The 16467-nt window shown below is 39.9% G+C and overlaps 1 protein-coding gene across 1 annotated transcript in view; it reads right to left on the bottom strand.

The window, feature by feature from the left end:
• Positions 1 to 4605: 4605 nt before the first annotated feature.
• itga9 (integrin, alpha 9) overlaps positions 4606 to 16467 on the bottom strand; it is a 148147-nt gene continuing 136285 nt past the window's right edge. The window contains exons 27-28 of the mRNA XM_036538801.1: positions 11583 to 11702; positions 4606 to 6093 (exon numbers count right to left, since the gene is read on the bottom strand). Of these exons, the coding sequence (XP_036394694.1) occupies positions 5995 to 6093; positions 11583 to 11702 (219 nt within the window). The 3' untranslated portion in view covers positions 4606 to 5994. The remainder of the gene's footprint in view (positions 6094 to 11582; positions 11703 to 16467) is intronic.

Raw genomic sequence — 16467 nt, 5'->3', positions numbered from 1 at the left:
CTGCTTGACAATAGCAAACTACCAGTCCAACACAAACAAGGGTTTGAGTATGAGGTTTAGTTCATGGATGTGAGTGGGTTTTGAAAGGCAACCTCATCAAGCATCTGAAATTATTAGGTTTTACCTTTTACTGCTGCTTTTTAATTAACATATTGTGAATAGAGGGACAAGTTGCATATTGAAGAAATCTCAATTTCCACAAGATTATCAGTTTCTGTTGTCATGGTATGACAATTCCCCTCTTTTGCATAAGCAATACATTTCCGTATTTCAAACTCCCTCCAACAAGTCAATTTTTCCATCACCAGAAACAGAAAGAGCATGTATGGGTAGCTGTCCAGAGAAAAATTAATGCATTTTTTAAAGAAATTATGATATTTTATATTAAAGCTGTGTTTAATTCTTTGTTCTTGTCTACACTCAGTTCTCAGAATGCACAGAGGGAAGCCACAGCTGTTACCACAGCGCTAACACACTGATAAAATGGACATACATTAAAATTCCACACAGTACAACACAAACCAGCTTAGCATAGCTAAGTATTTTGAGTCTGTATTCATGCATTTAGGTTATCAATAGCTTTTATTAAGATAATAAACTGGATTTGCAGAGGAGAGATAGAGAAAAGGGTTCTGGCTTTTGTTTTGAGTGAAATAGCACACAGATTATAAAGCCACAAATGTTTTCAAAAATAATGTGAGGCACTAATGAAGGTTCACCATTACCTGCTACCATTAAGGAGCCACATATTACAATTTTGACTGTCAGTGATGTTACCCTTTAACTTCACTCCCACCTGATAGTGACTGCTGTCTTTCTACTGATAAGATAACTGGTAACTGGTAACTGGCTGTCTTTAGTCTCTCAGAAGAGGTGGGTTAGTGCTCACCTCACACAGCACAGAGTGTCATCTCCAGAAACTGCACCCTCTCAGACCCACTCCCTATAGAAAGTGTTTTTTCGTCATTATGCCACTGCCTGAGGTGCCTAACCTGACTCACTGAAAACTGAAAGGGCACGCACAACTTGTGAAATGCAGGCAGAAGGGAGTAGACATGTTCAGAAGAGGCGGAACATAATTTGATGAGTTAAGCCTATACAAATCCACAATTTCTCTTCAGCATCCAAAGGCACACAGGTCATAGCAAACCTTCTGTACAAGCCGCCACCTTCACGGAAACTCTAATAGGTAGAGCAAGTTTGTATTTGGAAGCCTTGGGAAGGGCAAAGGATATTTAGTTCGAGTTCGAGAACTATGATACGTTGACTCAAATGGATTTTTCCCATAACTCTGAAGTACTAATTTATACACAGCTGGCCAAGTAGCAATAAAACACATCACTTTCCTACTTATTTTTAGTACATTACGTTCTGCTCCCTCTGTGTGCAACAGAGCTGTATACACTAGACATGACACAGTCCCACATCTTCCTTTCATCTGGTCATAAACAACCACCACATACTGTTCTCTAGCCTTTTATTTATATGCACTTTCCTTCCCGGGTAAAGTAAATGCATAGTGATGGACTTGGCTACAAACTGCTACCAAGACATGCTGTCTGAGATTATTATTCAGTATTCTGTTGCTTTTTGGTTCAGTGGGAATCTGCAGATTCATAAATGCATTAAAGCATGCTTCATTTACCACAATAATTATGATCTTTCAATTTAGAGTACTTCCAGACTACTGTGATGGTAGCAGATTAGATTAGTCTATACAGGATTTTCGGTGGTCCAGTACAGAGTGGTCCCTGTTCAAAATGCCCTGCATTGTGCAAGAACTTTAACACTGTACGTGGCACAGTATGTATCCTATGAGGGTAGGGGACCCCTCCTAACCTTTTCCCTGGACGTATCAACACATATTTGCTGTGTTTAATTGCAAATATTTTCTTCTATATCTCTCACCAGCCAGTGTCACATGCTTTGTCCTGTAAAAACTGTATTTTTGTGCTGGTCAGTTCTTCATGTTATGCTTCTGACTGTTGCTTTGTTGCAACCACAGTTTTTTTGCTTGATTTGATATATGCCAAACAAACACCAAACTGTTTATTACATAGTGAATGAATGAAAGTAACTTTGTGATGTTAATATTCTTTTCTGTTTAAAACATAGGTTAAAGACGGGAGCACAGATGCAGCCCTATCACATAAGCCCCTTTCATACATGCACTGGACGCCGGAAACGTATCAGGCCTTAGCCGGAGGAGTTGTATGTGTGAACGCAAATGTCCGGATCAGTCGGACCGGACATGTGACGGACTTCTTTCTGCCAGCTCCCTAGTAAAAAGTCCGGCTCATGTCGGAGTGAGCCCATGTGTGAATAGAGCAGGCAATGTTCTGGAGAATCCACCGCGAGCGAGTGGGCGTGACAATGACGTTTTATCATGTGACTGGCGTGAAACCGGAAGAATACAAACATCTGCCTCGTACTCTTTTCCGCGTGCCTGTACATAGCTTTCCACTGTTTCATTGACATTGCGGATGTCCAAATACATGCTATTTTGAGGTCCAGGTGATCATTAAAGAGATAGTTAGCTATAGCTCTACTGCCAAAACTTGTCTCTTAAGATGATTAATAATGTTTGGTTAGTAGTTTATTATCTGGTTAGTAGCTAGCTAAGCTGTAGCTAAGTAATAGTGATAGGTATAGTGAGATAGGTGAACTGGTGACCTAACATTGCATAGCGAACAACAAAAACTTACCTTATTGTTATAATAAATGTATAATTAATAATAAATTATCTGTACCAGTAGCACCATTTGGATAGCTATGTGTGATTTTTTTTATGAGGCTACCCAAAGTATAATAGCTATGTTCGCCTTCTCCTCCTCCGTGCCACATTATGTACCCGTACCACCGAAGGTAAGACATTGAAAAGAAATAAAATGAAAAATACTTCAACTCGCGGAATACTTTAGGTGATCTCGTCAACTACTTTTCACTTGTGAGAATGCAAGTGGCGTCTAACTGGAAAATGCCACAAGGAAATCTTGACGTTTCTAAGCTCGCAATGATTTCACAGCAACGATGTAACATACTACAAATGTAATTATTATGGTCGCATACTGGGTACTACACTGAAAAATAGCATGCAGTATACCGTATATACTTGTGTAGCACGCAGTATACAGTATGCAGTAGGCGGTTTCGAATACAGCCACTGCGATTTCTGCAGCGTACTTTTTGCATCATGTCCTGCCTCCTGCACGCTCTACCCTGGCGCCGCCCCTCACCTAAACCAAAGCGGAGTATTTCCTGTAGGTGAGAACGCATCTGTCACGGACAATCTCCTGTTGCGTGCTACATGTTTGAAAGGGCAATTCCGGCCAAGTTGCGGACCTGATTCTCTGCACTTTGTCCGGAGTTCATATGTGAAAACGGCTATAATGAAATCTGCTCCCCTGCCACTGACCTGGGACTTTTCACAGTGATAAGGTGGCACAAATATAATCAGCCATGTTACATTCTATGGACATGGCAGGGCTGCAGTTTCAATGGGTAGTATCTCAAGAAGTTAGCCAATTCAAGTTAGTTTTGCCAGGTGACCTCAATTATCTGAAATGAGCTAAGTTCAAATAGTTCAAACCATCTGCTCGGAGCATAAGTTTGACAGGCTGGACATGTCTACTCCTATAATGGGAGATATCAGTACACTGCTCTGGAAACAACCCAACTCAAACATCCAAGCAAACAGAACAAGAACACTTAAAAAATATGGAAATTTACTGCAGATATTCTATTCATAGTAACGAGGCTTGTTATCAAGCTTGTTAAAATAATTTTCAGTGAAGCCACACGTGTGTTACTTTATATGTGTGAGCATCATGATTTGATGGTGCAGAAATGACAAGTGGGAACAAAAGAACATGGTGCATTCAAACTACCAAAATCCTGATAAGATCCCACAGTGAGTTTACACTGCCTTCTATTTTCTTTGGCAAAGCATGGGCATAGCTGGATTTTAATATGAATTGGCCTGAGATCTGAGCGTGGGCCCCTTGATAAAGCAGCAGGGGCCTGTTGTTATCAGGCTATTAATACTAAATTCTGACTGGCCAAACAGCTGAGCTATATATTCCTTATGTGAATTATTATTTACACATCGTCCAATCTGTCCAAACAGGACTGTTAATGTAACTATTAATGGACATTTTTTATATATAATACCGTAGCCAGATTTATGCATACCCAAGCCGAGATAACCAGAGGCATTTGAAATGGTTTAAAATGTCCATTTATCACTTTTCTTCAGTGTAGATGAGTTGTTTGAAGGGATCTTTGACATTGGTAATGGCATCTGTGCTTAGGGGCTGGCGGCAGCTGCTTACAATATTTGCAAGACAGGGGAGCAAAGCACCAGATATGCCATAAGTTACACTAGAGCAACTAGCTGGCTAACAAGCTACCAGAGGTAACAGCCAGCCAACTGCTGGCTGGCTAACAATTGACTGATGGAAGTACAAGATGATAACCATCTTGATGTACTGTGTAGTCAGTGATCATAATATATTTCAATGACAAAATCATTGTCAAATGATTGGCAAAGTCAATGATCAACGGCAAAGTCATTGATCCATAATGCTCATGACACCTTAGCCTTCTACCACAGGTTACCCAACCCCTCTTGCCTGGATGATGCTTGGGATGAAAACACTAAACGGAATGAAACAGGCAGAATGAAAATGAAGGTTCTAACTACACTAAGAATACATTCTCTTCCCTCAAAACAGACCAGCACCACAAAAGAGGACAAGCATGTTTTTGAAACTGTGCTTTGTGCAGAGAATTCACTGATGACAGAGCATTTTACAATATCAACATGAATTAATGTGTCTTCTGATAGTACATTGACAATGAAACCAAACCTGTAATATTGTGTGACACTGTGGTTAGAGGCAGCAATTTAGAGATATTGTAAATTTGCACCCAAGAAGAGTTACTAAAGTACGTTGGAATCATTTGCCTTTCAAACTGGCATTCAGATAATTAAAAGCAAAGATGACAGAAAAATGCATATCTCTCATAAAAACCATTTAAATTAACAAGCAATTTAACTATTCCTGTTTCTTCAGTAGCAAGAAGTGTGTAAAATACATAACTATAGCTGTAGTGGTTTTGTTTTACTGCATTTAGACAATGGGCTTAATTGCAGTCAACAGCGGTGCTTTGAAGGAATAACCTGGGAGCTTTGCTCTTTTTTTCTGGTGTTTGTTTTAGACCTAAAATTCTAGAGATGCCTGAAAGGCTGTGTTCTTATTTACTTCAAAAGTAAACTGGAGATGCATGGCCAATACAGTGTTATTCATGCTGGTATTGCCACAAACAAAGCCAGTCTCAGCCTTCTTCAGCACAATCAAAGCGAGAGTTCTGAGAGTACATGTGAACAGTCTGGCAGGACACGTTCAGTCAGAGATTTCCATGCTGGAGCTCTGAACATACACCACAGATAGAGCTGATTCTCAGTCATTTCCTCTCCGTTGTGTATAATTAGCTATTAAAGGCAGAATTTTAAAGCATACCATCACTCTTTGGCTTTTATCAGTCATCAGTGCTTAAAGAAAACAGATATGTCTGTCAGAATGTTCAAATAAACGTAACAGTTCTTGAAGCTGTGTTCATTACAAAAAAAGCATATATGTATAAAAAATAAATTTGCTAATCAAACATTCAGAGCCCTGAGGGTTTTTTCCCATGTCCATTAGTATTGTGATCTCAGCATCCTTCCCTGGAAGTCTTAATCCTTCAGGATATGTGTTCAGATCCATTAGGATGAACAAAGTTCCTCTGTGCAGGTCACATGATTGCAGGTCACATGATCACCTCAGGAACAGCCCCCAACTGTCCACTTCCCAAATTCCTCCCACAAAAAAGTATCGAGCCTCCGAAAAATCTGGAGAAGATTCTTGTCTTCCACATATGGAAGATTGAAGAGTTTGGAGCCCACTGGCTGGCAGGCAGGCTGCACATGGTGGCTGTAGTGAAGGCGGCAGATCATTGGCTCTTCTGTACCCAATCCCAGCTCTCTTCGCTGTCCTTCCTGTTCTTCTCCGCCTCAATTATTTCTTTATACCTCCGGCGGAAAAAGCCCAGCTGCAGAGAGAGAGAGGGAGAGAAAGAGAGAGAGAGAGAGAAATTTAACCCTATTCACTAAAATATGACCCCCTGACTGGGGAAAAGCACAGTGATTTAGTCCTTTTCTCTTAAAGGTTGGGAATATGACCTCCTCACTGGTGGAGGCACAGTGATTTAGTCCTTTTCTCTGAAAGGCTGGGAATATGACCTCCTGACTGGGAGAAGCACAGTAATTAAATACTTTTTTCTGAAACGCTGGTAATACGACCTCCTGACTAGGGGAAGCACAGTAGCACAAAGTCCTTCTCTTTAAAAAGCTGATAATAAGATCTCCTGACCTAAGAAGTACAGAAATTTAGACCTTTCTCCTGATTCCGGTTCACTCATAGGTACAGACCACCCCACTCCTTTGGCATTTCCTGGAAAGCCACTTGCTGGACATGTGCTGGCTCTGTAATACTACTGATTTATTTTGGATTGATCCAGGGACTTTGGGAGGAAAAAAAAACAGGACAAACATTCCAGGATTTGGCTGCAGCATGATCGTAGTTTGCAGGAGTGGGAAAGAAAAGCAGTTTGTGCAGACCTCTTGGCATTGATGTGATTCCCCCTTGGAAGGTTTGAAATCAGCGATGGGGTATAGTGCAGTGTAGTGTAAATTACTGTTTGTTCTGTTTTGGTCCTTCTCATGTTTGCACATGGCAGGGCAACCATGTCTCACCAGCTCCCATCATATGGAGCTTGTGGAATAGGAAAGCTTGACTGGGCTATGGAATGTGTGGTAATGGCTTAAGAGATTAGACACAGCCCATTTGAACACTGCAAGCTGATGTAACCCTCAGAGGTTAAAGGTTTGGTTTGGAATTTCAAGTAATTTAGTATGAGGACCATATCTAAAATTATAATGAAATAGACTTTTAGGATAAAACACATTTTTAGTACTTAGCACTTAAGTACTTTTACTTATTTGGAGAGAATGTGCCAGATGGGAGTTTGCTTACTACATAAATTAAGATGATTTTAACATGAATCACTTGAAATATGAACTGTTAAACTTATGTGGTAAGATTTGTTACTTCAAAAGGTACCCGATTAACTGTTACATCTGCAGTCCATTATATCTTAGAGTTCTGCTGGAATACAGGTAATTGCACTCGTATCTTCCTAGTGCTACTTCCTAGAAAAGTATAAGGAAGCTAAGAAAATATTTGCAAATTCAATATACCTTTTATCACTTTTTACAGCAAAATGGCAACATCAGCTATTTTAGCAAGTAACACCATCACTACCCTTAAAGAAGTGCAATTGGTTACACTGGATGTTTATGGGATGTTCTGTGTAATCTCTGTGTGTCAGAAGGGTCTCGTGTTGAATATGTCAAATAATGCCAGGTTTATGTTGTCATGACAATGTTCATGTTGTCAGCAGTAAGCAAACACCAATATGATTTCATCTTTGACATGGAAGACAAAGATAAATTAAAAGTGAGGGTGTGTCCTGGTGATTTAGGATTGTGCTAGTGATTTAGGGGTGTCTTAGTGATTTAGGGGCATGTTAGAAATTTGAAAGCCCCCTAAATTTCCATGCTCTTTGTTTTTTCTGTAGAGAACAGCACAACAATCTAAAATGTGACAGGAGCATTTCTCTTCATAAGGTCTGTGATTTCAAAGGAGAGTCCCCCACAAAACAGCTTTCCCTCAGCAGCTTTGAATGAAACCCATTCAGAAATTGTTTCAGGCTAAAAACGCAACATTTGAATCTACCATAAATCATTCATATCAGATTAGGCAAGCAGAGTTATAACCCTAACTGACTGTCATTAACATTAGCTCAATGCTTTGAATGGAGCAAGGCCTTTTTTTAGATTCATTTAATTAAGCTTAAACTGGCTAAGGGAATTACATCCTAGAGAAAAAAAAATCCTAAATCTAATGCCCCACCATAGAGGATCTTTTAAAAACGACTGTTTAAACCCGCCTTTGCTGTTGAACAAATCGGTGCCCTTTTGTACAAATAGTAAACAGAAAATGTTGACACATGCACTGTATACATTACAAACACTGAAATTATCTACCAATGGTCTCATTGGAGGAAATAAAATTGAAAATAGAAATTATTTACAATTAAAATATTTTAGACCAGCATTTTGTGGCTGGTCTTAGCAAAACTTTTCAACGGACTCTCATGTTTTACAGCAGACTAGACTTAATCAACAGCGATGCTGAAAGACATTCCTGAATTCCTGCAGGATGATGCCCATGATGGCTCACACACAGCTTATTTATTTGTGTCTGTTTCATCGAGAGTAGAGTATGTGAAGGCAGATGGCTTCTTAAATTTGATCATTCAACTGTTCCAGATGTGTTCAATGTGTGCAGGATTGCTGTTGATAATGAATTACTGCTGGTCTCTTTTGTTCCACATAGTACACTTGAACACATGTACAAATACACACACACACACACACACACACTCATCAATTCTCTGAGTTCAAGGCACTGTGTGTTCGATCTACTATCAATAATAGGACATGGCTGACATATATGAGGAGTTCAGGCTTGAACTGAAGAAATGAAAAAATTCCTAAAATTTTAAAATATGCTTTGTTTTGGTGACACGCTTGTTTTGTTTTGGTTACATGCTTAACCCAGTATTTATCATGAAAAAAGTTTTTATGCTCAACATTTTTATAATCTAATACCATATTAATTAAAATAAGGCAACACAATACACAAATTGGCCAGTTTTTCACATGGATTCAGTGTAGACCCATAATTCTGCCTGTGGGGGGTAATGTTAACGGTGTTAACGTTACCATTTGTTCCCAGCCTCGCCCCTCAGTCTTCATATTTCAACGATGTTTTGTTAAAGGGTGACTGGCCACCCCCAGGGGCTGACAGTGAAAACACTAGTCGCCAGTGCTGCATGCCGTTAGCTCCTGGCTCAGCTCAGATGACTTGCTGCTATTTTCACATGCTAACTCATGTGTTCTGGGTCATTCATCAAGTGGGAAGAAACTAGTGCTGACCGATAAATCTCATTTTCATCGTCATTGCGATATGAACATGCAAACACATCCCAAAAGATTGCCTGAAACACGATGAATAAGAAAAATCATTTTATTTACACGCGCCATGCATTCATGCTCAGCATGCAAACATTTGACCTATCACAGGGCCGCCCAATTTCACTCCCTTTGTTTTGGCCCGCCATGAGCTATGCACTCCCACCGCCACATGACGCACCCCTTAAAATTGATGGCCCACAAATGAGCGGAAAGGGGCAGTGGTGTAGCGAGTGCTGGTTGAATAGGACACTGATTCTCAATCCTGGTCCTGGGGCCCCCCTGCTCTGCATGTTTTCCATCTTTCCCTGCTCTACCTACCTGACTGAACTCATCAGTGGCACTTTTGATTAGCTGAGCACAACTGATTTAATCACTAATTTCAATCAGGTGTGTTTGGAGCAAGGATAGATAGAAGATATGCAGGACAGGGGGGCTCCAGGAGTAGGACTGAGAAACACTGGAATAGGACATAAAATGCACTCAAGAAGCGAGTCTTTGTGATAAACTACAGTTGGCCTTGTCGACAGCGTTGCCAGTCCGATTGCAAGTGACATCACATAAAAAGCTGAAATAGTGTTACACGCTATCAAAACCGATTCCCGACAAGATTCACTTTGGAAAAAGCACTAAAGCACCACTCTGCCAAGTGTTTACTTACAATAAACTGCTAAACGTGGAAACAAACTATGGCTATTTCTGCGCAGGAACGAGTGTTGAAATTGATGGCTAAAGTGCATGTTTTCTTTTGTTAAGTTGACGCGATCTCAGTAAGGAAACCAAACTATTGCCATTTCAGTCACACAAGTCAGTGCGAAATCACTACCAATTAGGAAAAATAATTATGCCAAACCTGGCAGCCCGGGGTAGCAGATTCTGTTGTATTTCCAACCAACAATCTGTTGTTGGTGTTATTAGTTAGCCAACGTTACTATTAAACGAAATTACCAAATCGACCCTGTGAATGAGAAGCTCATTTTCGTTTTGATATTGTGGCTCATAGCTACCATATGGGGGCATTTTGTGATGATGTGTAACTTAATCGTTGCTCAATGTAAACTTAATATCCAATATTGATTTGTTATTCAGTGTTGTCACTATGATGTTTAACTTGTTGTATGTAATTTGTTGAAGTCAAATTTCCACTCGATTACAAAGGACAATACAGCTGTCTTCAACTTAATTTTCTAAAGCACCTTGAGTTGCATGCACTTTCTGTCAGAAAGGTGTCTTTCCTTTTAATTATGTTTATGTTCCCAAAAGGAAGCATATGGATGTTTTATGTTTTTGACACTCATCTCGGCAAATTAATAAAATTACTACCAAGCATATTAAAGAGTAATGATATGATAATTTTATTATTTTGAAATTTTATTTTAGATTTAGAATGTTAATTTTCTATAAAATATAATACATTTTAATGTAATGTAATTTCACATCACATCAATATTTATTTTTGGCCCATGGCCCTCCATCCAGATTAATTTTTGGCCCTTCATAGGAAAGAATTTGGGCACCTCTAGTTTAGAAGAAAATGTTTTAAAGGGAGCAGAGGAAATTAAACTTTAATTTCTTATAGTTATAATGTCTTATTTAAATTAATGTTCTGTTTAATTGGTTGGGTATTCATGTGCAATTTGTTCAATAAAAGCATGTTCGAAATACTTTATTTCATTTCTTTATTCAATGGACATAGGCTATTCAATGTTTGGGGTCTATGTACTTAGCAGTGTACCTATTAAAGCAGAAAGACATAGGAAATGTATAGCTAATATGCACACTTCAATATGCACATTTGTTTATTTATCGCAACTCATATCGCACATCGCAGATTTTCCTCATATCGTGCAGGCCTAGAAGAAACTGAGCCACAGAAATTTTCCACTCAGCCTAGACAAGTGTCAAGAGCACCGCTCACCTTGACAGAGCCCTGCGCAGCCTTTGAGGTGCTCATGTTCACACCACAGACCATGACATCTAATCCCAGCTTCCTGTGTGAGCAAAAAGCTCAGTCTGTCTTCTTTATGAGCGAAGATGGCTGTTGGTGTTTCTGCAGAAGTTACATGTGACTAAAGTGACAGGGAAGTCTCCTGAAAAATGTGGGATAGTAGACGTTGGGCCCTTGCTCAAATCTAAATCTTATAAAGGTCTAGCCTCATGACAGGGTGTAGTTTCACACAGTACACGCAGTTATTTCAAAGCAGTTGAAAACATTGCTCACATGGTAAGACACCTCTGAGGAACTGAATGATAGGAATCCCATTATGTCAGAAAAGAATATCTGCAATGCCAGTTGTCCTGTAAATCTTCATCTTGAAGATGTCAGAAGAATTACAGGACACTAATACATTAGCATATATCCCAGAGTGCACTGAGGTCATGTGATGAAATGGAAGGAAAAATCACTAGAGCGCAGAGGACCAGATGCACAAAACCACCTTACCTTCCACAGCAGCACTGCCAGGAGTAGGAAGATCAGGATCCCGACCAGGAGGCTAATGGCAATGATCCAGCCCACCACATAACCCCTGGGCTCCTGAGTGTGGAGGGCCTCAAAAACCACCTACAACACAGGACATTCACAGTCACATGCCAGCCACTAAAGCAGCCCATAGTCAGCACTGCTTCAGTGTAACCAGAGTAACCATGAACCATCACAAACCACAACTTCCTGGACAGCCAAGAAGTAGTCAGAGCACTTAGCACAGAGCTGTATCTTCATTTCTTGGGTGATAACAGAGCTGTACTTCACTTCCCACACACAGATACAATCATTCATTCCTAACTACACTGACATTTTTTGTGAGGAGAGTACTATCAAATAATGCCATTTCTGGTCATAATTTCTATTGTTTATTACACTGTAATTATACAATTAAGGACAAATTCTTTAGAGTATGATATTATTCATTCAGAATTATTTCCAGTGAAAGATGGATATTAGGGATCTAATAAGCAGCCAGCATACAAAAAATGTCATGCAAAATTGTTGATTTGCACAACAGTACTATAATAGGCCTATTGCCCTGTGACCAGGTGCTCCAGCATTGCCTGAAACTCAGTAAATCAGCTACCACACATATTTACACTAATTTAGCCTTAAAAATATAATTAAAACCAAAACCAACCAAAATAGTACACCGTCTCTGCAGTGGCTGAAGAAAAGTGATATATAAATAATCTATATTTATATAAATATAAACAAAGGGTTTAGGCTACAACGAGAACATGGAATTATGCCTGACAGTTCAGCACAAATATGTAGGATGGGTCCAGAAACTAATAATAAAAAGTCAACACATTCCACAGCTTGCCTTTGTTGATCATGGACATTTCTCAAAAATTGGAAGATGTACACATACAAATTTTGACTTGAAAAAGACTTTAAATGTTTTACTTATTTGTTTAAAATTTTCTAACTTTTCTTCTTTTCCTGTAGAGTTTCTTTTTTGGATATTCCCAGAATTCTCTACTTCTCTGAAATCAAGAGAGAGAAGATTAGATAAATAATTTGAATGCTAGGCTGGAAATCTTCAGTAGTTCCAGTGGTAGCATTTTAGCAAGCTAACTAGTAAACTGCTTTAGGTGGCCAGCTAGCTGGCTAATTATCTTTTCTACTCATCTGAACATCTTTAAAATATAAATATGTTCACATTGGTAGAAGGTACAAATGCATGTATTTGCAAGCTACTGTGGATAGTACACTAAGATTAGGCCCTCGGCATTTCTGGTAGATATTTTTTCATGAAATTACTATTAAATAAACAAATAATTCACACAATTCACCTTTTTTTAATTTTTCAAATTAAAAGTTTACTCAGATGCAGATGCCTCCTCTGTAGATGAGTTAAGAAGAATGAAGGATCATTTAAATCAAGACATCATGTATCTTAGTAATATTTTTAAAGGGAGGTTGCTTGCTATTGACAAAGCTATCCATAAATATCAGTGCACATACCTAACCATCATGCTACAGTAGGTCATATAGGGCAGTACAGTGTAGTTCAGTTCAGTTGTTTGGCACGTGATACACGACAGATGAATGATCATTTTACTTTTACATTTTCTTTTTACCGAACTCAGGATTTGTTTAATCTGGCTCCACACTGATGCATTGAAACTGCATCCAATTTGAAGGTGCAGTTGAAACTAAAACCAATGACATAGTCTGTTGATGAGACAGGCTTTAAATGTCACCCAGAGAGAGCGGAATGTGTGATACACAGTCATAACACCACGTCCTGCTGACCTTCATAAATGGAAGAATTTAACCTTTGCAAGCTGTGCTGCTGCATGTGAAAACAGTGGGACCACGCTATCGGTGAATCTCCTGACCATACCACAGCCTCCCACCCAAACCAGGGTGAGGCCAGATGAACCATACAGAGTCAGCCTCTTTCGGCTTTTGTTCACAAGTGTGAGTCTTTGCTGACCCCTGAGGACCCAGCAGGCCATATGGCTAACTGACCCCCAGGTGCAGGGAGATGCTCATGGGAGTTGTAATTCTGCGGGTGTGAATAGCACCTGGAGAGAGGTATGATTAGCCTGAGAGTACAGCTGTCATGTGACTGGAGGGAAGCTGACAGACAAGAATTCATCTCACCACACACACGCTCAATGTTCACCTCGTAAAATTACTCCATTTAAAAAGCAAGGGCACCACGTGTTCCATTCCATTTCATATTTACAAAAATTTAAGAGCTCTTTTTCACAGCTGTGGCTCCATGATGGACTCCCGCAGTGGAGTTAAGTCTTGAGTGTGACACTGCTGGTGGACCTCGGATACACAATTACTTCTGTAAAAATCCACCTAAAGGTAGGTGTAAAGCAGACCTTATAGAATGTAGTACATACCTTTGCAAAATGACCTCCCGAGTGGCATTTCATTTCAAACCAATCCCCTTTCCCAAAGCTGCAACACACACACACACACATACATACACACACACAGATGGGTGACAAATTAAAGGAAAACACTGAATAGATGAGTGGAGAAACATAATGAATGCAGATGCTTCCACACAGGTGTACTGTATGGTACAATTAAGCAATTAACATTAACAAACAATTAACAAGGCGCATTGAAGCTGTTCTGGTGGCTTGTGGTGGCCCAACACCTTACTAAGACACTTTATGTTGGTTTTTCCTTTAATTTGTCACCCGTCTGTGTGTGTGTGTGTATATGTGTGTGTGTGTGTATATATATATATATATATATATATATATATATATATATATATATATATATATGTATTACATATACTGTATGGACGAGAAGGTCTGGCTCGCAATCTCCATTCCAGTTCATCCCAAAGGTGCTCGATAGGGTTGAGGGGTTGAATAGAAAAGGGCCTTCCCCAAACTGCTGCCACAAAATTGGAAGCATAGCATTGTCCAAAATGCCTTGGTATGCTGAAGCATTAAGATTGCCCTTCACTGGAGATAAGGGGCCTATCCCAAACCCTGAAAAACACGTGTGGCCAAATACTTTTGCCCACACAATCTCCACACAGGATCTCTGGAACTCAACTAGAGTGACCATCAGGTTCTTGGTCACCTCTCTTACCAAGGCCCTTCTCCCCCGACTGCTCAGTTTGGCCGGGCGGCCAGCTCTAGGAAGAGTCCTAGTTGTTCCAGACTTCTTCCATTTAAGAATTATGGAGGCCACTGTGCTCTTGGGAACTGTCAATGCAGCAGAAATTTCTTTGTAGCCTTCCTCAAATCTGTGCCTCGACACAATGCCGTCTCTGAGCTCTGCAGGCAGCACCTTCGACCTCGTGGATTGGTTTTTGTCCTGATATGCATTGTCACCTGAGAGACCTAATATAGACAGGTTTGTGCCTTTCCAAACCATGTCCAATGAATGGAATTTACCATAGGTAGACTGCAATCAAGGTGTAGAAACATTGCAAAGATGATCCAGAGAAATGGGATGCACTTGAGCTGAATTTCAAGGGTCATAGCACTCTGGCTTCGTTCCAATCCTCACTTGCCCTAAACCCTTCCCCCAAAATGGTCCAAGGTATTCCATTCTGACCAGGTAATCAACACCTTGTGCATTTTACTCCACAGTTAGGTAATGAATTACATAAAGGTGTGTGAATGAATCACTACTGCTTACTGCTATGGCTACATGCTAATATGTGCAGAAAAGTGCTGGGCCTCATATTCACCAGACCTTTGCTCATGTGCTGGATGTGGACAGCTACCATATTCAGGGATGGACTGAGGAACAAGATACGAGAGAGAAGGAAGCATTATAGTGCTGCTGTATGCTAATACACCATCCTTCTCTCCATGAATTAGGGCTGTCTCTCAAATGCACAGAAAGGCTACACCTTAATGAAGTCTACAGGGAGCACAATCAAGCACACTGCAGTTCAGCCCATCTCAAGAGGAAGGAGGAGCAGGGGACCAGTGTCCCCACGCTCAGCTGTGGAACAGGAAGTCACACGTGTGCTAGACCTGTTGGCTGGGTGCTTCTTTTCTTCCCACTTCCCAGCTACCTGCTGAAAGGTTATAAATCTTACCCTTAGGGAAAATGTTCAAGTAATCTTCTGAGTCACTGAGCAGGTGAAAAACAAAAGCTTGAGTTCTGAGTCTGTATGTCATGTGTCTCTTTTAACATTAACTATTTCCATTGTTCATTGTTCACTGTTCATTACTAGGGCTGTACTGAAAAATTTTAAGCATTGTTCATTGAATTGGCATTTGATTGTGAAATTAAGCATTCGATTATTAGGACGGGTGCTCAGATGCAGTTTTTTTTTTTCTTTTTCATTTTTCCATTTTCTCCCTAATTTGGAATGGCCAATGCCCTATATGCACGGCTGCACATGACGTATTTCCGGTGAAATCTCAGGTTGCTTGGTTCCTTCTGCCAACTGTAGAATGCTATAGGAATGCCGGTCGCCAAAATGTTATTGTTGTTTATTTATGTTACTTCGATTTGTGTGCATACGTTTACCTAATATCATAATGACATCTAAACGTCATTTAGTGTCATTTCAAAGACGGCAGGACAGCTCTTCTAGCCACCATTGCTGTGTGCCGCTATGTACAGCATCTGCTAAATGTAACTCTGCGTTTGACACTAACGCAGTAATGCAGCAATGTTTTGTAAGGGATGTTTAAAAAGAAGTAAAGATGACAGGACAGTTTCAAACATAGAACATGAATGGATAGAAGAATAGCTGAGTAAGTGAAATATTTTCTGCTTTCGCAGCCATCATGTAAGGTAAAACTACTAATGTCATAATTAATCTTCAAATTCTAAAACTCCCATTTGTTTACAGTATTACAGATCAACTAGAAAGCTTTCCAATTTC

This window comes from Megalops cyprinoides, chromosome 10 (genome assembly GCF_013368585.1).
Source record: "Megalops cyprinoides isolate fMegCyp1 chromosome 10, fMegCyp1.pri, whole genome shotgun sequence".
Lineage (NCBI taxonomy): Eukaryota > Metazoa > Chordata > Actinopteri > Elopiformes > Megalopidae > Megalops > Megalops cyprinoides.
The sequence above is the reverse complement of the archived record's forward strand: the minus strand, read 5'-3'. Positions and strand labels throughout refer to the sequence as shown.